At 42.2% G+C, this 14,013-nt stretch overlaps 1 protein-coding gene and 1 long non-coding RNA gene across 6 annotated transcripts in view; one reads left to right on the top strand and one right to left on the bottom strand.

Moving 5' to 3' along the window:
- Positions 1-3,152: 3,152 nt before the first annotated feature.
- On the bottom strand, positions 3,153-6,567 carry LOC129699799 (uncharacterized). The gene is made up of 2 exons (XR_008723940.1): positions 3,872-6,567; positions 3,153-3,219 (listed from the first exon to the last, which is right to left on the bottom strand). It is a non-coding gene; the product is annotated as an uncharacterized LOC129699799 (long non-coding RNA).
- Positions 6,568-6,821: 254 nt separating this feature from the next.
- bcl11aa (BCL11 transcription factor A a) overlaps positions 6,822-14,013 on the top strand; it is a 198,436-nt gene continuing 191,244 nt past the window's right edge. For 3 of the 5 annotated variants that reach the window (XM_055639889.1, XM_055639888.1, XM_055639887.1), the window contains exons 1-2: positions 6,822-7,019; positions 11,470-11,802. In XM_055639889.1, the coding sequence (XP_055495864.1) occupies positions 6,965-7,019; positions 11,470-11,802 (388 nt within the window). In that variant the 5' untranslated portion in view covers positions 6,822-6,964. Of the gene's footprint in view, positions 7,020-8,290; positions 8,375-8,396; positions 8,757-11,469; positions 11,803-14,013 lie in introns of those variants that run through there. The other 2 variants (XM_055639891.1, XM_055639890.1) reach the window with 2 other exon arrangements.

Here is a 14,013-nt window from a genome sequence, read left to right as displayed (position 1 = left end):
TAGTTACATACTTCCATTTGCACCTCAACGCTGCACAACTACAATCAAAATAAATCTTTAATTTTCATACGCTGGCTCAACTAAGCGTGTCCCCAGATTCCAAAGGTGAATGGTTCTGGTGAAGTTGGAGGGATCTTCAGCCACTTCCCACCGGAGGCATGTTGAAGAAATGCCAACCTCTCGAATCAAAATCCTGCTTTTCACGCGTGAGATAAATTGTTTGTGGTCCCATGTGTGTGATCACAGCCTCCTCATTTGTCATCATAACAACCGTTTAGTGTAAAATTAACAACAACTTAACTACACCAGTTATAAACAAGATCATGCATTACGATAGATTGATGGACAGTGAGTGGGCAGCAATAACCAGCCAAGTACGCTGTGAAACAAACGATTAAAAAAAAGTAAAGTATACATGGACTTTAATTGACTTTTCACGTTCGGAGATTCTCCTTTAACGGGTGTCCTGAAAATGCATGGAACCCAAGTAACATTTTTTTCGATATCTATTTCTAAATATGCTTTTATTTAATCGCATTCCGTTTTTTTAAGCTAGATTACCTGTATACAACAATTTCCAAGTTTTCACAGCGCTACTGATTTATGTAATACATATGTGTGAATTATCATTTTAAAAGTTATTACATGCTAGGCATTAATAATAATTTATTGATGTAACACATCTCAATAAAATGAATTGTTTGGATTGTAATATGTTTTAATACTGGACACGACCGCTAAATTTCAGGTGTAGTATAACACTTTATCATTAGGAAGGATGGGGGCAATCCATGTTATTTATGAATCTCACACAAATCCTGCAAACAAACTCTTTAAAAACAAATTAAGAGAATGGCCAAAACATAAAACTAATTCAAATATTTGTTTGCTGGTCAAGTAATCCATTTTGATCACGACCATTGTTCTACAAAACCTGGACTTTACAGAGGATGTTAATACTCAGAAAGACATCTTCACGTTAATATTCACAGTCAGCCACATATTTAAACCTGTTCTGATGACTGAACTGCTAAAGCTGATGATTGCCTTTTCAACAACAGTAGATGAGATATTAACCTAACTCTTAATTCGTTATTTTAAAACCATTTGACATCTTACATGTTAAATAACTCAGACAATACCTATTTTATCCAATTGTTTTATCATTCCATTTTCACATGGGCATCACCTATACTCTGCTGATGTAAACGCTAACATAGACATATATATGTATATGAACTACTGAACGGTGGTTCAGTGTATTATGCATTTTTATAAAAACATATGAATTATAAGTTCATAAGTGGGTTGTATATTGCATATTACCGTAGGATACTGGTGGGTTTGGAACATGGTTTAGTGTTTGGGCTATTTGAAAGTATGTCCGAATCTTGTAGCAGTTGGTGGATGATATATAATCAATATAGATTCCGATCACCATGTTACGTGTAAATGAATCCATGGCCATGACTCCTTCTATGGAGCGCCAATTAGAACATGATATAACAATATAAAACAGCTCATAGAAATACCATATTAAAATCCCATGTATGTATTGCAGGGGCAGTTTCCTTTCCTGTTTATATATTGCTTAAATAAAAGACGAAGTCTAGAAATTCTGACGCATGTTTTGGCTGAACATTCCGACTAGTTGCAGTATGTTTTGTCAATGTAAAGTAACACACGTCGAAGCGAACCTATGTAAAGTAGTCGCTAGTCGGTTAATAATGTGCAATAGTGTTATTGAGAAGGTTTTGTGTGTCTGCGCAGGGCTATAATTCAGCTTTAACAACAGACTAGCTGAGTGAAGTCCCCTGAAAGGGTCGATGCGGGGCTTGGCAAACGTAACCTCTTGGCTCTGTGCGCCGTCCATCTGTCTGCACTTGAGTCCAGACAGACTCAATAGGTCCTTGTGTGCTTATGTCTGGTCTCAAAAGGTGAAAATGGCCTGTAACTGGACTAACTAACTAAATGTTCAAGTTTATAACCTAAGCAGTGACCGTTCCATAAAACGAAACTCAAAATGATGTCAAAATGATGCCCCTTTTGATGTATGGGGAATTCTGCACATAAAAAGCAAATAGTTAAATTGTTTCATTAGATGAAGAAATCAGTATAACAGATACCCAGATAACATCTTAGGCTCGCTCAACACCTGCAAAATGCATTCACGTAAAGAAACAGAAAATGAATAGAGACTTTTACTTAAGAAGCCAAATATAGTTTCCATTTTTTTTCACCAAATGGAATAGTTTAAAAAGATTGTCGTTTAGTTTGACTTATTTTCCAAAAGGAATAAAGTTACAAAACTTTAATTTGAGAAAAATATATATAATTGATTCCTGATGCAAATTTCTACGCACAAAATGTAAAAGAAATCCGAGAACATGCAAACGCACCCGGATTCTGTAAAGATAATGTTGATAAAGCGAATTGATGAGCAGTAGAAAGAGGATATCCAGATATACAATCTCGCAGAAATGTAGCCGCTAGGAGTTGTCAAACGTTGTACAGACGTTGTCATTTGGGTATAGAACGTTGTATAAACTAAAATAAAGTAAGCGGGGGAAGTCAGCATGGCTTAACCAATGTTACAATTTCTTAAGGTAGCTCGACTTTCCAGTTGATCGCCCCTATGTTTTTCTCAGGAAAGCACTTTGTACCCCCCAATGAAAGGTACTTGTTTCAGTTTTACGAGTTTCCCTTTTCTCACACCTGGATGGGGCGCTGGGGGGGGAGACGACGACACAGATTCAGCCACAGACAAAACAATCTTTGTTGTACTACTACCTCTCGGTTGCCTGTCTCATCTTGAACAAAGGCAATGAATATTATAGCACCAGATCCATATGTATAACATAGCACACAGCATGCATGCCACCAATTACGTTTGCATTGTACAGCGGGGGCATTTCAAACGTTACACTTTCTCACTCAATTTTGTATGCCGAGACACACATCTTTTGTTCGCGATTAGTTTTGGTACAAAGCCTACACGATTTGCACTTCTGAATATAGTGCAAACGTCATCTGAACGCTTTCTGCTCAAGTACCTCCTAATATGTGGGATGGAATATGGAAGCTTGTAATTGACACTCATTTTTACTGGCAAGCACTGGCACGTCTTCAAGACATTGCAGACAATACAAAAACACTGCCAAGTTCGCCTTTATTTTCAATGGGTACAGCAACGGACCTTTTCAATAAAGCGTATCGTATCTGGTAATGAGAGAGAAAAAGGGGAAAGTGTTGCATTACTGCTATTAGTTCCGTCTTGTCAACGGATAGGATAGACATCAAATAACGCATTCACTTTAATGCAATGGAACCAGATAGAGTCGCATGCTACAACCGTCCACTTTCCCAATACAAGATTTAAAAAAAAAAAACAATGCATTTAATGTCCTCCTTCGTAACAAAATAATATGTTTCCGGAAGCTAAGTATCGAAGACTTATCGATTAGTTATTCGTTCATCGATTGTCACGTTACTAAACCCCAGCCTTTATCTGCCTTACAATGGAATTAAACTTTCGTATTCGAACCGCTGTTCACTGTCCAGTGTAGCTATGTAGATTATGCAAACATTTGACCACCATCGCTAACAACAGGGCCCTAGCCGCCGAGCAAGGGTGGGGGACCAATTCTACTACACACGGTCTAAAAGCGGGGCTTTAAAAAAAAGTCAATTTACTAAATGATGTAGAAAAAAAAATAATGACAGAACGGCGGAGTGGTTTGATTTATTTGGCGGATGGGTCGCGACTGCTAATGCCTGATCATTTACATATTGAAATGCGACCAAGCGGACACTCAATTTTCCTGCCCATGTTTTGCACATGGCTCTCTCGGTTTTCAAGCAGTCAGGTTACCTCGCAACGCTCCTTGAGGAGGTCAGGCGGTCGATTCCGCGTTGATCAATTTTGACTGCGAGGCATCAACATTATGAAAAACACCCTGGCACCAGATGGAGCGAGGTCTAGGTAGAGGTCAAGGTTAGCTCAGCCTGCTATTGAATCGGCTGCGTGATAGATCGTTGACTTGCTTTGCTCGGAGGCACCCATAGGGGTTTCTGCGAATAAAAGGAGTCACAAGTGAAACGGTTCGACGCTGCTCTGAATGCTAAAATAATTATTAGATGCATTAAAAAATACGAGTAGCCAAACACTTCTTTGGAAAAAAAAAGACACACGCAGATACACGCTCGGCACATTTATTAAACAAATCAGCCGACTTTGAATACACAGCGCCAGTCATTGGATGCATGGCATAAAGTTATTGTTAGTGAGCTAATCAAAAGATAGAATTAACTCTTTCGTTACCGACTTGTCCACAATTCGCAGCTGAATGCGTGCAACCGCCCCTTCCCTTCTCCAGTCATTCGATCGTTTTTATGGGGACCATTGTGCTGCTGGGTCGGAGTTTAAGTGGGCGAACGTTGCAGACACTTAAAGTAACTTTTATTTGGCCGCGCCAATAGTTTTTAATCACGAACGAGTGAAGAACCCAGGACTACGTTTTAGTTTGGCTGGGTCTCGCCAATAAATGGATCAGCCAGCTCAGTTCAGTGACTACTGGGTAAAATGGCAGATAAAAGCTGACCAGGTTAGCAGCCAGCTCCCAGATGCAGATTAGATCAGAAATCATTTTGCATTAGAAGTGGGGGAGGTCCGTTGGAAGGAACTTGGCTCCCATGCAGTTCTGCGACTCTTTGCACTCTTTCCCCATAAATTTACAGAACCCTTTCCTGCAGAAAACCGCACGTTCAAAACAACATAACCTACAGTAATTTGGAATCCTTGCAGATGTGAAATGTACTTTTATTGTTTTAATAGAAGTGCCATCTACTCCGGGTTAGGAGTCACTAAACCATATAGTTTAAAAGGCATGACTTAAAGTAACCTAACTTCCTCCTGAAAGAGGGACAGTGCAGCTGCAACCGCAGGTCGTATCTGATCGTTGAGCGTCAGAGTAAAAATAGATAACCCCTTCAACCACTTGTCACATCTAGTGAAAACAAAAAAATGGCGAAGTCTCTGTTAACACATCCCACCATTGATCACAAATGAGTTCAATTTCACTTCTGCTGTCTGAACTGTTGTGTTGGCCATATTCGCGTCCACAGCCTCCAGCTAAAAACGTCTATACTCAATTAAAAAAAACACCACCACATACACCACGTTACATTTTGGGGCTGGGGGCGGGGGTTGGTGTGGAAGATGGTGGTGGTGGTGATGTACAGTTCTCAGACTTCACGGAAACAATGAATCAAAGGCGACCCTCAAATCTTCTACAGTTTAAGCTTCCCGTTACATCAATGCATAGTACAACACAAGATGGTCTTAGCCATCTGCCCTGATCGATATTTCTCCGAATTCCAATGCCATGTATTAGCGATAAATCTCTCCTTATTTATGACTTACTAATTGCAAAGTACACTTTTTTTTGTTTGTTGTGCAGATTTTTGTTTTAAATCGACATCGATGGGGAGGTTTAGCAAAAAAAATGTTTTATTTTGTTATTGATTTATCAGAGTTCCAGCTATCACCTTTAATGAAATCATTCAAGTATTACCATGGGCAACATAATTAACATACAATCATTTTTCCTTTAATACATAATGTGCTTTGAAACCTTATTACTTAAAAAAAATAAAGCGATCGATACAGGTGCAAAATCTTACAAAGGTCACTTGAAAACTCTCATCTCAGAATGCATATCTGCTTCGAAATGAGAAACTGCATTACAATTTTTAACTACGATTTCCATTCAACTCAAATACCTGCTACTAAAATACCTGGAAACCCATTGAAAAACGAGAAAGCATGAAGCTCAATTATTAATCCGCTCTCGAATTAGTACACTGCATAGAAGAGCGGCACAAAGGGTAGAAAAATAATAGGATTAGTATTTTCACTTTGCATTATAGATTCGCTTGATGCATTGTAAATCTTGTGAAATATTCACTGATAAGTAACCGAAGACAACACATCTGTGGTTAACAGGTAATGTCCCACAAAACAGATAGCCGAGGACACTTATATTTACAAAATAAACGTATATTTTAAAAAAAACTACGTACGCACAGAAAGTCTCAGCAATCCCCACGAACTGTTGTTTTTGCCCGATAGTGTGAGAAATTCATGGACTAGATTTCTGATTTTAATGTAGAATTATATTCAAATGTAGGTATGTTTTATTCTCCATCTGCACCATCTGGGCTCGCGTGTACGCCATCGAATATTATAAAGCTAATCCTCGTTTTGTTATTTATTCGGTAGAATACTTTGCAAATCTCGTTTATTTCCCGAGTGATTAGTTTTGTGAATAAAGCCGGCCCTTTGCTGTAGGTGACAAGAGGAACTTTCGCATTCACACACACACACACATTTACATGTATATGCACACACACATATTTGCGTGTGCGCGTTTTAATGTCTGGTTCCTTGCACTAGTGCTGAAGATGTGTAAACCTGCGTGCTTGGCTGCATGAATTTGGCCAGTGACTCTGTGCCCATGGAGTTGCGAACAGCCCAGAGCTGGCACAGGGAAGATGGAAGGGGCGGAGGGTGGAGTGGCTTTGAGAGAGGGAGGCTTTGATGGATTGACTGGAAGCAGCTTGAAGCTGCGCCTATTGGATGTGTGTGTGAGAGAGAGTGTGTGTGTGTGTGTCTCCCTCCCTCTCCCTCTCTCTCTGAGCACAGGGGTTTGTCCAGCCCCGTGTCCCAGGGTATGTATCATTGGCTTGCTCTCTCCTCTCGCCCTGCCCAGCCACCTCCTGACGTTCAAGTTCGCGGGCACGTCACGTACGCACTTGAACTTGGTGGTTTTAAAGCCATGACGGCTATCCCACAATCCATCTCCATGCGCCATCTTTGTATTATTTCTAATTTATTTTATGTCAAGCCATTGATGAAGATATTTTCTCTGGAGTCTCCTTCTTCCCGCTCCCGATGTGACCGAGCATGTCTCGCCGCAAGCAGGGCAACCCTCAGCACTTGAGCAAACGGGAATTTTCACGTAAGTATCCTTTGATTCTGTTGCTCTTGCTGCACTTTTTTCCTTATTTTTTAAATTTAATTTGGGGGGGGGGGGAGAGAAAAGCCCGTGTGAAAGTAAAGAGTGAGGGGGGAAAGAGAGGGGGAAAAGAATTGATGGTTGGAGCAGTGCGGGGAGCGCTGGAGCGCTGGGCTGGCAGCAACAGCAGCAGCAGCAGCAGCAGCAGCGGGGTCCACAAGTGCAGCTCCTAAAGAGTTCGCGATCATCATCCTGTTAACTCTCGCATCTGAGTGAGTTTGCAGCGGTGATCCTGCAGCCCCATAGAGCGCACGCTGTCGGACCTTTGCCTTTCATTCTCCTCCTTGCCCCCCTCTCTTTCTCTCTCACACCCTCTCCCTCTCTCCCCTGCTTTGCCTGAGCCTTCACTCTCACTCCCCCTGCGCCGGCTGAGAGCACGCACTTCACCCTGTACTGTGTACACACATCTCTACCCCCGAGAACTTTAAGTTGCCGCTCAACTTTCCATCCCTTCCACTGAGTTTGGGGGGTGGAGTGGAGAGGGGGGGGGGAAGGTTTGTGTTTTTGGAAGATTTTCAAAATGCAAAAGCTAAAAAAAAAAAAAAATTCGCCGGGACTTGCTTGTGATTGGGAAAGAAATCTCGTGTTGTGTGTTTACAAGGAGCTTGCGGCTCCGCGTGCGCGGCACCTCCTGCACGACCCGGCACTCGCGCCTTGTTGCCGCCGCTTCCTCGCTTCACACCAATGCAATCCTCCCCGCCCGATTATTAACAATAATTGCACATTAAAATGGTTTAACCCCTGTTGGTGCAAATGCAAATGCAAATGCAATTGCAAGTGCGGAGGGAGGTTGCAAGGGGAGCCCGGGCACACACACGTGTTAGCGGGCTGGGCTGGGCTGCTCGGCTCCTTGCCGCTGTCCCAGCTCCCGGCTCCGGGCTCCCGAGTCCCGCTCCCCGCCGTCTCTCTCCCTGCAAACCGCTCAGCAGTTTGGCTGCAAGACTGGGGGGTATTTCTCTTTCGCGCCCCTGTCTGTGTGCATCTGACACTTTTATTTTAACGTTTATCTTCTCTGAGTCTCTGACACTTTTTAATGTATTCTTTTCTGTGCATCTGACACTTGTAATGTTTTTCTTTGGAGGGGAGGAAAGGGGAGGGAGGGAGGGAGGAAGGGGGGAGGGGGGTCGTTCGTTTCTCGCCAGGAACCCAAGTCTTGCTGCGGCCGCGGATCTCCCTCCCTCCGCTGGCAGGGGCTTCCAGACAAAGATACTATGATCTTTGCTTCCTGCACCCCCCAAGCTGCCTGCAGGGAGACCGGTCGGTTTTTTTGCGCGCTGGACGCCAACAACACGGCGAATGTAATGCAACCCATTCGAGAGGACGAGTCTCCTTTGCGTTTGAACGATCCTTTTTTTAAACGGGGCAATAGTTGCAGAAAAGGTGCATGTGTTTGCAATAAGCAAGGAGATGGAAGCTACCGGTGATAGTGACAAACGCCGGGCTTTCGGGCTGCTGTGTATGTCTATGTCAAGCCAACGTTGGATTGTGTTCAGTGCAGAGTATTGGCACGGTGGTTGCAAGGAGAGGGAGAGAGATGTGTCAAGTTGGTGAGACGGAGCAGGGAGGGGGGTCGATACAGTCGGTTCGTGTCGCTAGGAGGCAGAGTAACATAAAGAACAAGTCCAAGCGCAAGACTGCAACCTGCACAAACTTCAACACCATTCCTTAACAACTGCTCAGGTTCGTTCTCTCTCCACGTTCACCCCATCCAAAAAAAAAAAAGAGAGATTGAAACTCTTTGTCCCCCTTCCCCACCCCCACACCACAACCCTGCCGCCTTCTGTGGTTGTTTCTATGTGATGGTATTTCAGGTAAAGGAATCTCGAGAAGCTCGGCGCACTGGTCCCAACTTCACCATCTGTTAAAATCGATGGCTGAATTTAAAAAAAAAGTTATTTCTTAACAAATCTGAATATTGCAGTGCCCCGATTCGTACTGTTAGAAATCTGGATCAACTGCAAATCAGATGTTTTCTTAAATGCAGTTGTTAATATAAAAACAGTTCAGCTTGTTGGCCGAATCTTTTCCTTTGATGCACGTGTTTGATGCGGAGTTTGGTGTTCGCTGATGGTTTTATTATCACGGGAAAGGCTTTGAAAGAGAACACAAGCCCGAAACAACGAGAGTGACTGGAGCTTCGGCGATCAAGTGTTAGTTTGTCAAGAGACCGACTCCCTCGCTCCGTCTCTCTCGCTTTCTCTCCCCCAGATCTCACACACTTATATGTGTGTCGTTCATAACTTTTTATTGGCATTCGCAAGCCGACACTCCCCAATAGTTTCGTGAAATCATATTTGTATAAAAAAGCATCTGATGCTTCCCACAACATTGTAGCAGATTCGCGCAGAGGTGGCGCGGAAGCTTTTACTCAGAAAGAAAAGACACCGTGGTATTGTTTGAATAGATTCTGACAGCTGAAACTCGATATAGCTTTGGCGAGACAATAAAATGTAAATATGTTTTCAAAAGAACCTTGTAGCTTTCTTGGAAGCTGGGTGTAAAGGTGTCTCCAATGTATGTTAGCGAATTATACTGTGTGTGCCCCCATTGCCATCGGTATAATGATCACAAATAACCCAACGCAAATTTCAACCCGTTTCTTACATAGAAATAAAAGATTTTGTCTCGAGATTTGAAACGGCACAATTTCTATTTGTATATTACCAAGAACGGTATACCATTCCTCGTGGAAAACTCTCTCAAAGACCAAGATCAACCTCCTAGTACTGACTATCATCTTCCTAGGTAGCAAATGTATGACATCTTCAAATGCATAAAGCAGGACTGGCTCATAGGTGTCGAAGTGTGGAATTATAATATTTTGCTGCAATAACGCTATTAATTTAATGAAAGGAAAGCTCGTGAATGAAACAGCAACTGCCTATAAATATAAACTCACATCCTATTTCTTAATAATGAAAATGTACTGGTGTTTCAAGTCCAGTGGAAAAAAATCATAGGGCTATTTGTCTGGATTACAGAGCACGACTTATTCAATAATTAATTTAAAAAAATCATGTATATGTAAATTATGTTTATTTTTCTGAGGGCATATCCTTACCATAGGTTCAAAATAAAATACAATGGAAAGATAATTTCCCATTCAAAATTAATCAGTAATGAATTGTGAAAAAAATCTAGAGGCTAACTGAAATCATCTTTCTCTTTCTCAACAGTTTTTTAAGGTATCAAAAGCTTTAAAAATCAAGTTTGCAGAATACTTTCGTACTTATGCAGTATTTTTCCCCTTGAGTGCTGAAGGAAATTCTATTCAATTGCCGTGATTCTTTTAAATTAAATCAAATTATCGGTGAACATAGACTGACACTTTTTAATGCAAATGTTTTATCTTAATGATGCATGTAACTATACCGCAACGCAAACCGAGTCAATTAGATTTATACATAATTTTCTAAATACTAGATGCTTTAATGTCAGTGTTGGTTGCCAGGGTGTAGGTGAGGTGCATTCACATTTAATTTAATAAGTTGCCATGAAATGTATGCTGTCAATGGATTGTTTCCTTCACTACCAGAAAGCAAACTTAGCTTCCAGTGATCGGAATCTTATAGACATAAACTTTAGAACTCTGCGATGCAGGTCTAAAATGGATATGCGGTTCTTTGCGGCTTTCTGTAATTAAAACCAATTTGTTGGCATTCTGTGAAAAAGGGTTACGATATGTTGCAGCCCTTTCAATGTTATTAGCGTTTATGGTAAAATAATAACGCTTGTGCTAAGTGCAGGAAAAATGGTTATTTGGATTCTGATAGAGAGCATTTAACAAAAGCAGCAAGGGAGGAACGAGCTTCCATTACAAAGGGCGTTCTAAGTATGAGTATTTGGAGCCGTGCAGCTTAGAGTAAGTAGCCAGCTGTTTCATGTGGCTACCAGAGCTGACATAAGCAAGCCAATTTCCTAGTGCCAAATAAGCCACATTATTTCCCTGACTTTTTTTTCCTTTAAATGACCAAAATTTATTTAAATGAAGTATAAAGACCTGCACTGACTCTTGCTCCACTACCATTGTAATTTAAATTACCAGCACTTCCTAAAGCAGTCAGTTTCATCTATGGGGAATTCTGGTGAAATTTACTCTTGGTTTTCTGGTGCGCTTTTGTTTTTGTGGAAGAAACCAATTTCTTTGAAATCTAATTAAACAGTTTTTGTAAACTTGGCCGTCTTTGTCTGTTGCCGTGCCGTGATAAATTTCTGTGAAGAGCATGCAGTTAAAAAGGACAGCGACCCTCTTGCTCTGAACGCTATTCATGTCAACCGAGTCTGTTACTGCAGGGAAAGTAGAGGGGTGGGGGAGTTGAAGTTGATTCAATTTGCTGAGAAGAATCACAGATTTTCATTATTTTTTTGCTCTCTTTATGTTCCTCCACTGTAGCTGATTCCCTCGAAGCCATTCTCACAGATGAAGAAGAGGCACATGGCACCTTGGCAGCTCCTGAGGGTGACCACGACCTCCTTACCTGTGGCCAGTGTCAGATGAATTTCCCACTGGGGGACATTCTAATCTTTATTGAGCACAAAAGGAAGCAATGCAATGGCAGCCTCTGTCTGGACAAAGCTGGAGATAAGCCACCGTCGCCGACACACAGTGAACTCAAAAAGGCATCCACACCTGTTGAGGTTGGCATCCAGGTCACTCCAGACGATGACGATTGTCTATCTACATCATCCAAGGGAGTTTGCCCCAAACAGGAAAGCACAGCAACAGGTAAAAAAAAAGCAAACAAAACACTCCACCTTACACAAACAGGAAGAAGCAAAGAAAAACACATGCCTCGCTGTTTACCTTTTATTTATTTTTCTAGCTTTAATCAAACTGCTGCTGCTGCTAGCTCCCAGTCTATATCAGCTGTCAGCATTTGCACTGTAATTAAACAAAGCCCCATGGCAAAGTGACATGGGTGACCTTGACTTTAAGATGCCATTTATACCAGCCAGGCCACAGTTAAGAGGGCAGATAGTTACTGAAGCGCATAGACATGCTTATTCAAAAGTTTAAGGGCATGTTGGAAATTTCAAAGGTTGGTTTGACAGGAAAGGCCACTCGATGCACCATAACTTCTCAGTGGAATGATAAATGGCCCCCATACTCTCTCTCTTCCTGATGTGGTTCTGACAGATGTATCTTGATCATTCCATTTTTGTTTCCTCTGCAATATTTCAATCTCTTCGACTTTTTCTCGCGCTCTCTGTCTCTGTCTCACGCTCTCCTTCCCTGTCTCACTCCTTCTCTGTCTCTGTTTCGATCCCTCCATCTGTCTTGCTCTCCCTGCCTCACGCTCTCCCTCTGCACTTTGCGTCCTCTCTCACCGCCTTGCGCTCTCCGCCTCGCACTCTGCCTCTCTCTGCTCTGCCTCTGCCTCTCCCTCTCCCTCTCTGTCTCACGCTCCCTCTCTCATGCTCTCTCTTTCTCAGCTCTCTCCGTCTCACGCCATCCCTCTCTCGCTGTCTCCCTCTCTGACACGGGTCCTCCTGTTGTGCTTCGCTGTCTCTCCGTCTCTCGCGCTTGCCTCCATCACTCGCTGTCCTGCCTCTTTGCTCTCTCACTCGTTGTCTGCCCCCTCTTGCTCTCCCCCTCTTGCTCTCCCCCTCTCTCTGACCCTCTCTCTCTCTCAGCCCTCTCTCTCACCCCCTCTCTCTTGCTCTCTCTTGTCCACTTATTCCCTCACTGGCTTGCCCGTTCTTGCATGTGTATCCCTGCTCTTGTGCTTTCTCCTGTCCTGTCTCCCCAGCACACGCACACCCTTCCTCACCCTCTCCCTCACGTGCATGGTCTCCCTCTCTTCTGCTCTGCTCTTTCTCCGTTGCTCTATTAGATGCTTGCACACATGCAGCCGCTCTTGCATGTATATCCTTTCTTGCTCTTTATCTCTTCCTCAAGCACCAGTTTCTCTCCTTGTGCTGCTCTTTCCCATGTGCTCGTGCACTCCCTCACAACCTCTTGCCTGCACCCCTTGTTCCTGGGGATTCCCTTTCTCTGATTGATGTTCCGCCTGTCTATCTCTCGCTCCCCCCAACCCCACCACGTCCATCCCCGTCTTGCCTTCTCCCTCACTCTGTGAGTACTCTGCCTCTGTGTACTTGTGCACACTTCACCTCTCCTTTTCTCTCTTGTGTTTGTCGTCCCCAGTCCCTGGCACAACCTCACAGTTTTTTTTTCATCATCTCCTGAAAAATACGGTCAAATTGATTCATGTATTTTCTTCAAGTTAATACAGGAGTTTGATAGCCATTTTCGTCTCTGAATATTATTTTGTGTTTCTTTAATTATCTTTGTTTCGTGGCTTGTTTAAAACATTGAGAGTGAAAACACTGAGGAAAATGTAAAGGCTTTAAACTTGTGATAAAATTATGACTATATTCTGTTCTAATGCTCTTTCATATCTCTGATTTGAAGTAAGCAAATCCTCAGAAATCCTCTTTGCAAGCAATTTGTGCTGATAGAAAATAATAGTTCCGTTAGTTATTTTTTTAGGTCACCTTCATGTTTTTATGTCAGAGTTGTGATATTAGGATATTTTTAATGAAGATGTTGTTATTTGAGACAGTTTGCTAGTTAATTTTAATTGTGTGGTTTATTTCCTGTTGAATAACTGGTCCTGGTTCAAGAACGCATTTCTCAATTTAAGCAGATTCTCAAGACAGTGTGCACGTTCATGTGCTAATTTTCAAAGTTGAATGTGGCCTTGTTTTGCTCACATAGCTACTTCAATCAAAGATGTTAATACATCCCAGAAAAAAAACAAGATAAAAGGTGCATTGCAGATTATGTTTACTTAATGGCAACCAATTATGCAGGAAGATACCCAGCACATTCCAGAGAAATTGCTTTTATTTAGAAAGAAAATGTCCCCACGACTGGCTGCTTTATTTTACAATTTTGATATATTATGGTTTTGCCTTTTTGGGAGAAGGTTGG

The sequence above is a fragment of the Leucoraja erinacea genome, chromosome 8, assembly GCF_028641065.1.
Source record: "Leucoraja erinacea ecotype New England chromosome 8, Leri_hhj_1, whole genome shotgun sequence".
Taxonomy (NCBI): domain Eukaryota; kingdom Metazoa; phylum Chordata; class Chondrichthyes; order Rajiformes; family Rajidae; genus Leucoraja; species Leucoraja erinaceus.
Note: the sequence above shows the minus strand (reverse complement) of the source record. Positions and strands in the feature narration are given on the sequence as shown.